The 10,435-nt window shown below is 38.2% G+C and overlaps 1 protein-coding gene across 3 annotated transcripts in view; it reads left to right on the plus strand.

The window, feature by feature from the left end:
• Positions 1–9,730, plus strand: part of DYNC1I2 (dynein cytoplasmic 1 intermediate chain 2) — a 46,454-nt gene extending 36,724 nt beyond the window's left edge. For all 3 annotated transcript variants that reach the window (XM_019522870.1, XM_019522869.1, XM_019522871.1), the window contains 11 exons: positions 216–305; positions 577–739; positions 836–935; positions 1,463–1,588; positions 2,561–2,707; positions 3,080–3,193; positions 3,643–3,776; positions 4,734–4,878; positions 5,978–6,118; positions 6,965–7,090; positions 8,463–9,730. In XM_019522870.1, the coding sequence (XP_019378415.1) occupies positions 216–305; positions 577–739; positions 836–935; positions 1,463–1,588; positions 2,561–2,707; positions 3,080–3,193; positions 3,643–3,776; positions 4,734–4,878; positions 5,978–6,118; positions 6,965–7,090; positions 8,463–8,576 (1,400 nt within the window). In that variant the 3' untranslated portion in view covers positions 8,577–9,730. The remainder of the gene's footprint in view (positions 1–215; positions 306–576; positions 740–835; positions 936–1,462; positions 1,589–2,560; positions 2,708–3,079; positions 3,194–3,642; positions 3,777–4,733; positions 4,879–5,977; positions 6,119–6,964; positions 7,091–8,462) is intronic.
• Positions 9,731–10,435: the final 705 nt, after the last annotated feature.

Here is a 10,435-nt window from a genome sequence, read left to right on the forward strand (position 1 = left end):
GTATTTTTTTTTTTCAGTTTACCCAGCTAAACAAATTAATGTGACCATGCACTAAATAGCGAAGTAGGCAATGTTCTGATTCATAATTCTTCACTTTAACGAAACATTATATTTTATAGAAATAGTTCATTTTGTACTGACTTATTTGAAACTCTATAGAAAATGTTACGCCTTTTTAAGAGCATTGATGATTTCACTGTACTATTCTTCATCAGATGAGGAAGAAGATGATGATGTTGTGATACCAAAACCATCAATTGAACCCGAAGAAGAAAAAACACTGAAAAAAGAGGAAGAGGAAGAAGGTACAACTCACTCTAGGGCATGATTGATTTATTGTAATAAAAAAGAAGCTTTAATTAAATAGGCTGTCTCTTATCAATTTAAGTTTGTTTGCCATTTACTTACCTTTTAAATACAAAATATAACAACACTAAAATAGTCTCAAATGTTGCATACGTGGATGTTATGAAAATATGTTTTTTACAACATTGTGAAGTATTTGGTTTTCCTATCTATGCATTTGTAAGAAGGAAGATAAATCTGAAAAGTCAAAGATCTTGTTTTGTTTTCCAGTTGCACCTCATGAACTTACAGAAGAAGAAAAACAACAAATTTTGCACTCTGAGGAATTTTTAAGCTTCTTTGACCATTCTACAAGGATTGTAGAAAGAGCTCTTTCTGAGCAGATTAACATTTTCTTTGACTACAGTGGAAGAGACTTGGAAGACAAAGAAGGGTAATGGCTTGTTGAACATTTTCCTGAGTGTATGTATTATATTACTAACTGAATTTAGATAACTTCTTCAAACCTTGTAATTCCCTCTTCTTACAGAGAGATTCAAGCAGGTGCAAAACTGTCCTTAAATAGGCAGTTTTTTGATGAACGCTGGTCAAAGCATCGTGTTGTTAGTTGTTTGGACTGGTCGTCTCAGGTAAATTAATACTTACTTTTAGAAGTGATGCAAAAGTGATTTCTTGTGCGTGTATGTGTGCACTCAAACGTTTTGCACCATTTGTATGTGGTGTTCCAGTTGTATTTCTTAGAATAGCACTGACACTGGTAGTTCCATGTGTGTCTGAAGGTACTTGTTCATAGCTTGTTCATACCTCCTACATTTTCATTAAAGTACAATGACAATGTATAAATGGAATTAAGTATGCTGAAGGCACTTAAACTGAACTGAGTATGTTAAAGACACTGCAGAGATAAGTGTCAGCTCTGGGGAAAAAAAGCATGTCTAAGTTTGTTTTAAACTGTGAAAACCAATAATTGTAGTACTGAAAAACACTGTGTCTTAGCTCTGTAGTTGGGGACAAACCTTTTAATGGTTACTAATTATAAATATTTCTGTCCGAATTTCATATATTATATGGGGCTTAAACTGGATTGAGACAATATTCACTTACTCCAAATATCCCTTTTTTTTCTCCCTGCCTTTTCATTAACTTTTGTGACTAGTACCCAGAGTTGCTTGTAGCCTCTTATAACAACAACGAAGATGCCCCTCATGAGCCTGATGGGGTGGCTCTTGTTTGGAACATGAAATACAAAAAAACTACCCCGGAGTACGTCTTTCACTGCCAGGTATGATGCAAGTTCCTGTTTCACCAGGCTAAAGATTTTATGTTGATGAATTTAGACAAGTGCCTTCTTTATACTTGTCAACATGATGATTTCATTGGGCTGGCATGTACTTTTAACCACATGTATTTGCAAACAGATGTTGATGGATGTAGACTTCATTGCTTCAAAAAGATTCTGCTGACATCATTCAGAGTATTTAAACTTGTCTGCAAACCTATGTTTCTTATTCTAATTTAGTTAAACAACAAGAAAACCTTTTCGTATTATGCCTGAAGTATAAGTAGCTTTTTTCATAAACTGTAACAGAGAATGTACAACTAGACCTTAGCCCACAAAGCAAAATGTATATGGCCTAAGGAGATGGACCAAGATAGATAAGTAGAAACACATGCTTCATGTAGAAAACAGATGCGGGTTTAAAAATGGATTAGTGAAAGGTAAAAATGTGCAAATCTTTCCTATTCAACTATGCCTGCAATAGCAGTTTTCTTTTCAACATGTCATAATCCTAAGAAATGGTTTAGCAGAATTTAAACTAATGTATAATCTGATGTCGGATTACTGTCAAGACATAGCTGACAAAGGTAATTAATTATGATTTGCTACTATAAATATAAAAGTTTTTTTGTGCTTTCTTCTTGACAAATGAGTAAAGAATGTCTCTTAATGGTGTTACAGTCTCTTGTGTGTTACAAACTTCTGAGAGAAATACAAATCAACTACATGCATACAGAAGGAAGAGTAAGTGGGAGCTTCACTTCCATTTAAAGTTAAAACCAGAAGCATGTCAAGTGTTTTAAGTAACCATTCATATCAAGTTCCTGCAAAACTTTTAGTAATTGCTTTCACCATCTTGTGCTTCTTTATCCAATATCAAATGTCTGAAGGAACAGTTCAGCTCTAGTAATGGTCAGGTTTTCTTGACTGTTCAACATGACTTTGTTACTTCGTGACTTTTCTTTTTCTTTGCAGTCTGCAGTGATGTCTGCTACATTTGCAAAATTTCACCCAAATCTGGTGGTTGGTGGCACATATTCAGGCCAAATTGTGCTATGGGATAATCGCAGCAATAAGAGAACCCCAGTACAAAGAACTCCACTTTCAGCTGCTGCTCACACGGTAGGAGGAAAAAGGCATCTACAAGAACTACTTCTTGTTGAGGCATATCAATTCCTGGCTGTTGGACTGGGGTGGCATTTTAGTGCCTCTGTTTGCATTTAGCAATGCTGACACTGAAAAATTTAAGATTCTTGCCTTTGTCACTCTGTTGACAGTTTTATAGGTGCCATGTCTAAACAACATACCTTTTGGTAACTAAAAACTAAATGGACATTCATTCAGACAGTACTTTTAGAGACAGCCCTTAATGCCCTGAAAAACGTTAATCCACTGCAAAGTAAAAATTTGAAGTACTACTGAATTTATGTTGGAGAGTCCTTTTTCTGAGAAGGATTTTGTTGTACTCTTTTGATCTCTGTCTTTCCAATTTAGCATCCTGTATACTGTGTAAATGTGGTTGGGACTCAGAATGCTCACAACCTGATTAGCATCTCAACTGATGGAAAGATATGCTCATGGAGTCTGGATATGCTTTCCCAGCCACAGGTAGAGTAAACTTGGAAAAGTCTATGATACAGAGCTATAGATGATATTTGCCACTTTACTTTTTTTTTTTAACTACAGGTAATCTGTACCTTAATACTCAGTCTGACATCTGTATACTTGCGGTAAATATTTTGTAAGACTTAACAGATTTTAAAAAAATGTATAAGCATTTTCATAACAGAGGTACAGTAATTGGTCTGGTAGTATTACCAGATAAATATTAATAACTTTTTTTTAACTGTACTAAATCAAGTGTCATCTGTGGATCTTATAACATCTGTCTTCACCATGGATGCTAAAACTTGGTCCCATAAGTAATAGACACATATTTTAGATGGCCTAAAACAAGAATGGCTTGTGAGCATGCTGATGCTAAAAAAAAAAAAAAAAAGTCAGTATTTAAAATAGTAAGTTTTGAATAGCAAGTTGTTGATAATCTTTCTCTACAGGATAGCATGGAGTTAATTCATAAGCAGTCCAAAGCTGTAGCTGTCACTTGCATGTCCTTCCCTGTTGGCGATGTCAACAACTTTGTTGTTGGAAGTGAAGAAGGCTCCGTGTACACAGCATGCCGCCATGGCAGGTGAATAATAATCCTTGTTACTCTTTTAAAGTAATTAGGAGAAGAATCATGGTAAACTTTACATAGCAAAATCTTGTTTCTATGAATAAGGACTATATGTGCATAGTCTGGGGATGTCTATATGAATCCAACATTATTTTTCATAATGTTTTCAAATTGTGCCCTTTTAAGTTCAATATGCCATTTCCCTCCTTTGGCTTGGAATGGCTTTTAAATGATGACAAACCGACTGAGTTCAGTTCTTCTCATTTGAATCGTAGCAGAATATCCCAAACTTTGTATCGGTTCTCTGGATAATTGTACAGTAACATCACGCACAAATCTTAAATCACTAGCATTTCTCCTGCTGTTCAATCTGTTTTGAAATTGTCTGGCTGTATCTTATCAATTGCTTTCTTAAATAAAATTGAGTGTCCAGTTTTCATCTCAAATACACATTGCTATTGCTGCACATCTCTGTGGCTTAAATAGCCAAAATTGTACTGCTTCTGTGTAACATTTTTTCCCTTCCCCTGATCTGGGGGGAGACTATTGAGGTGTATTGTCGTTATCAAAAACTAAGCTTTGCTTCTGCAGTGTGCATGTAACTTTTCTTTTAAGACAGCAGGTGTTTGGATGCTTATGCCCGAAGACTGCATTTTGTTCTTAATATCATCCAAATATTTAGCTAGTGCTTGAAGAGCTTGTATAGTTAGATCTAGGTGGGCTAATGCCTACCAAATGTTACGCTGATCTCAGCAGTATTTTTGCATGTAACTTTTTTCAAAACCCATTTCTATTGTTTTTGAGAATTGATCCTATGGGGTTATGTTTAAACCCATGTTATGTTGAAAAGTAAACTTTAGGTGAGAACCTCCAATAGAAAGTCCTAATAAAACCCCCTTGCCATGTATTCAGCTTTCTCTGTCTGCAAAATGTAGCTTCAGAAGAAATTTACCTCAACTTATTTTAAAACAGCAAAGCTGGAATCAGTGAGATGTTTGAAGGACACCAAGGACCAATCACAGGCATCCATTGCCATACAGCGGTTGGACCTGTTGACTTCTCTCATCTCTTTGTCACCTCATCTTTTGACTGGACAGTAAAGCTTTGGACAACTAAGGTATCCATATAGATATGTTTAACAGATTTTTTTTCTTTTGTATACTTTGACACAAGGTGGTGCTATAATGTAAGGTATATAAGTTGTCAAATGGTTGAGAGAGACTTGTTTGTTAAATTTATGTGACCTAGCTCTCTTTCAGTCATCTACAAATAGGGGACATTTGTGGATTTGGGGGGAACCTAGCCCATTTTTTGCCTAATTGATATCTAAGTGTGACTTCACTTTATAGAGTCTGTCTGTTTCTGGTCTATTTTGTTCATTCTTTTCACTTTGCAAGTGACTTGGGAAGAGCAGTGTAACAAAGTAGTCTGGGGCAGAGAGTTGTCAGGGCATCCAGCCATGGCTCCAGAGGGCACATGTAGAAGCCTTACTCTGGGCTCATTCCAAAAGCTGCCTGCAGTTGACCCAACTGTACCAGGTCATTCAGGTTGGGGAATCAAAGACCACTGGACACGATACTAGCCACACAGTTCTTTTGTTGCCCTTGGCCATAAACACTGGCATGCCTCAAACATACTAGCTCAATATGCTTGGTTCAGGTGGACCTTTGGCTTTCCTTTCCTTTTATGAGTACATTAATTCAGGTGGCCACTTGAGATCCCATCATTGCTCTAGTCCATTTTGCCATAGGTTTTAGAAAAATAAGAACAGTGCTGTTCTGTCAATGAGCCTAAATTGACTTGTCCTTCCATCACTATCTTGGCTATCCTGGGGAACATGAAGATGAAACCAAAACCATGCTAGGGTCTGCCATAAGTAACTCCCATGCAAAATACTACTGTTTACCAATTGGTAAATTCTGTTTCAGAGATGTTAACTACTGTTTACAGACTCTCTTGTGCTATTGGCTTCCTGTTGAAGCTGTTAATAATTGCAGGTTATACAAGTGCAGTAAAATCCATCAAAAGAGATGGGTCTCAGTTACGCAGGCTCTCTTGTGCTCTCTGTAGCAGCACCTTTTTAAGCACTGATTTTGTTTTTCAATTTTGGAATTGCTGCCATTGGCAAATACGTCTCATCATCCCACCCATTGTCAAAAGATTTTGGTTTTAGAATCTCTGAATGCATAAAATTATCCTACACAATTTTCTTTCAGAATAATAAGCCTCTCTACTCATTTGAGGACAACTCAGACTATGTGTATGATGTTATGTGGTCTCCTACTCACCCTGCCCTGTTTGCTTGTGTGGATGGAATGGGGAGGCTTGATCTGTGGAATCTCAACAATGATACTGAGGTGAGGCAAGATTTAAGTTAATTCTCAAACCAAACAAGAACATAATGTTTTTAGACTTCCTCAAAAATATCTGGCTAACAGTGTTGCATCTTGGCTGCTACATGTGTCTCTCTAGAGCTGCAGAATGTTACTTAAAATACCTTTAATAAAATAAAGTGGAGTATTTTAGATTTCATAGTCAATACCTGTCCCAGAGACCAATGGCACTTGCATTTATATTTCTGTTGCACAGAGCTGTTGATATTAAAGGGTTCCTCTCTGATTAGTGGAGACTTATGAAAGGCATTGCTGAATGGAGGCTTTCTACATGGCATTGACATACTAGCCAATATAAAGGGCCTGTGTTCTGTTGTCTTAAATCTTTTGAGAGAATTTGACATGTTTTTGAATAATGCCATTTTCCTAAGAGTGTAGTGTATTTGCACAGATCTTTAGGAGATTTGGGGCTGGTTTGCAGCACTGAGTTTTCTAAATGTGTGGATGAAGGCTGCTCAGAGTAGTATATTCTGCAAGACAGTGATTTCTTAATGCAGATTTCTCAGGAATGCACAGGCGAGATGTGTAGCAGGGGAGAAAGCTATATTCCCATCCCTGCAAAATTCTCCATGCATTGTGAGGGAAATGCTCATTAAATCTTCAGCACTAATCCATTTAATTTTTTGAACATGTTCTCTGACAGAATGAACTAGCACGTGGAAGAATATTCCAGCCAGTATTCTAAATAGGCAGAAATTATAACATATAAACTCTGGAAATCTAGAGCTATAGATTATTATAGCTCAGGACTAGAACTTCATCTGGAAATACTGATGAAATTCTAACAATGTGTATGAACTATTTTAATAGGTGCCAACTGCAAGCATTACTGTGGAGGGGAATCCTGCTCTTAATCGTGTTAGATGGACACATTCTGGGCGAGAGATTGCTGTTGGTGATTCAGAAGGACAGATAGTCATATATGATGTGGGAGAGGTATGTAACTTGGATTTCTCCACAGTTTTCTCAATTCTGCTGTTACTGTTTGTTATAATTGGTTAATATTCATGCCAGGAATAATGTCCAGGTCCTTCATTTTAAAGCCCACAATTAATTCTGAAGTAATATTTCCACTTCAGTTAAGCTTCCTGGAGTATTAGAAACTTTTTGTTCTGATCTATCACAGTCATGCAGCTAAAGGTAAAACTGTGTCATTTGGGAGTACCTGAAATGAGATCTAATAATTACTGATTCAGTACAGCTTGAATGCAACCCCTACTGCAGCATAGAGGGGAGCAGTTGGATTTCATCTCCTTTGCACTTGTCCTAAAGTTAGTTGTTACCACAGTTCAAATAAGTCTAGGAATGTAAATTCTGAAAAGAGGCTTTTGCAGATCAGTTCCAAATGTTCTACTGACAAACAGAGGCGTAACATGCAAAGAATGTACCCAGGGCAATCCTCTCTCACTCTTGCTCCCTCCCTCACCAGTCCTGTATGTTGACTTCCCTTGTACACAGCTCAGACAAGCAGTTTTATGGGCAGTGTGTGTCGTAGAGTGCAAAGTATTCTGGTATGCTGGGAGTTGTGGTTATGCAGAATGGCAGTGGAACTTGCTGCTGCTCCTGCTGCTGAAACCTTCACCCTATTCTTTTGCCACTGAAGCTCATGTCAAGTGCAAAAAAAGGCTGATTTCGGCAGCGAAAAATTGGGTCAAGTCTGCCTCCCTGTCCCTTCCCAACAGCAGCAAACTCCACTGCTGCTCTACAGGACTATGATTTCTAGAATGCCCTGCACTCTTGTAATGCATACTGTCTGCATCACTGCTCCCTGCAGCCAGAAAGTGCAGGCAGAGCGGGGAGTGGGAGGGTGAGGTATGTGTGCGCCATTCCACCCCCCAACCCCTCCCCCAGTCCTTCTGGTTCCCCTCCCCTTCAGCAGCATCTGGGGCATGTGCTTCACTTACCTACCCCATGTTACACTACTGGTGATAAGATACCTACCCAGTGTACCAGGGAAAAACTAGATGTGGACAGTGAGCTTCTTAATGGGTGCTATTACCTCTCCAGATGGAAGGATGCTTGCCCAGGCAGATGTTTTCTACTTTAAACGTAAGACTTGACCATTCTCTTGGCATTCTTATCAAGCACTGACTTTGTTAATGTAAAGAGTACTAAGTCATTGTGAGTTTCTGGACAGTGCATACAAATTATATTCGTGAGCTTGACTTTATTCAAGAGATCTTTAAAATGTAATTGGTTATATCGACACTTGCAGTTCACAAGCGATATTAGTGGATGGATTTAAAATGAGCCCAATTCTGTTCTGTTTGTACTTACCTGAGGATACAAATTTCATATTTTTCCACAGCAAATCGCTGTCCCTCGCGGCGATGAATGGACTCGTTTTGGTCGGACATTAGCAGAAATAAATGCGAATAGAGCTGATGCAGAGGAAGAAGCTGCAACTCGCATACCTGCATAAATCTTTCTTTCAAAACAGGCAGCACCCATGGATTTGGGAATGATTATAAGTGTTAAGACTAAAGATGTGCTTGTCCAAATGATGATGACCTTGGGAGGGAGATGTGCGCTAAACTGGATGTTGAAAATGTATCAAGATCACTGAAAAGTAAATCTTGCAATGTCACTTTTTTATACATAATTACAAGCACACTCTTGGATTTGTAACTTTTAATAGAGTTGACCTCAACTTTGCAAGGGTGTACTTTGCTGAAACACTAACACAGGTGTTAGACTGTTTGACTTTTCCAAGTTTACACCAGTATAATTAAATCTGGAAAGTAGACCACCTGAGTTCTATTTCTAAATCAGACCTCCTGTATGACACTGGCTAATACTCATTCACTAGTTTAATCTCTGAAAGATTATAATTGTTAGGCAATTAGAACTACCCATGGAAATGCATGCATTTGTTCAAAGTAACCTTTTATCCTATTTCTTTCTTACATATAATGGGCTCCAGGCTCTGGTAGTGGGTTATATAAATGAATGAAAGACTTCATCTGTAATCACTTACACTTATTTGACAGTAGAGCTTGTCTTTATAGAGTACTACATACATAATACTGTGTCTGGGGCTCTTCTGTTTGTTTTTTGTTTTGAATAAGTGCAGTAAAGGGGAAATGGCTTTATAAATAAATGCTACCTGAGCTTTTATTCTCAGCTCAGTCCTCTGGTATGTCTCCCTTCTTTGTCTGCATCCAAACAAAGATGTTACTAATCCACTAAGAGCTGCTTATTTACACTGAAAACACAGTTTTTCACCTCTTACTTCCAAGACACAGTTGAGAGTACCAAAAGGAAGGATTCCTTGCCTCTTCAGTACTGTAATAGCTAGACTCTAGCCTCTTAGTTGCAGCTTGTACAGCTATAGTATGCAGTATTAGAATATTCCATGAGGTTAGCTATTAAGTGAGCAAAGAGTTTAGGAATTTATCCTTGCCTGCTGTCTTGGGTAGGAATTTTTCAGGAGTAGCAGCAGGACCATTGAATTCCTGTTGCCCAGATGTAAAGTTGATGTCAGAAACCTTATTGTAATGTGTAAAGCTGAATGGAATTACCTGTAGTAAAAACTGTACTCCATGGTAAACTAAAAATAAAACAGCTAAGCAACCAGAAGTAGTAAAAAGAAACACACTCCATTTTCTGCCAAGCAACCTATACTTGGGAAGAGATGTGGCCCTGTCTTGGGTCAGCATTTATCCCAAGAAAATTACAGCCAGCTTCTGTCACAAGAAGGGTTTCTCCTAATGTCTTGTTTGCTCCAGCTCAGTTTCCACAGGCCTCTTTATACATCAGAGTGGATTACAGGAGGGGTCCAGCTCCGAGTCCTTTCTGGGTGATTGTGTTGCTCCCATGGAGCTTCTCAGATGGAAACTGCCTACAAAGGCTGCCAGTTTTCTGTAGCAACATACCAGTCTGCTTTTAGCTATATTTCCCTTGCCTCCCTCATAGTAAGAGAGACCGTTTTACCTTCTAAGGAGGCCTTTCCATTCTTGAATCAACACTGATTAACTAGAGCTGTCTGTTCCAATAAAGTGTCTGTTTCCCCTCTCTCCAAGACCAAGCTGCTGCTTTGTGCCCTGCTTGTGCATGTGGACAGTACTGTTGAGGAGGAGCTATACACATTCTTCTGTTACCCAAGTCTGTTCAAGTTAGCAAGAATCCTAATTTAATATAGTTCCTGCCAGACAAGTATTCATTCCCACAGAGATTTTTCTGCTGAAAATGTTCAGAATGCAATCCAGCCATCTTAGAACACTACTATTTTATGCTATCACTAGGCCAGGGATGGGGGGGGGTCAGAATTCATCAAATTAA

Source organism: Gavialis gangeticus, unplaced genomic scaffold (assembly GCF_001723915.1).
Source record: "Gavialis gangeticus isolate Ggan-Ray unplaced genomic scaffold, GavGan_comp1, whole genome shotgun sequence".
NCBI lineage: Eukaryota > Metazoa > Chordata > Crocodylia > Gavialidae > Gavialis > Gavialis gangeticus.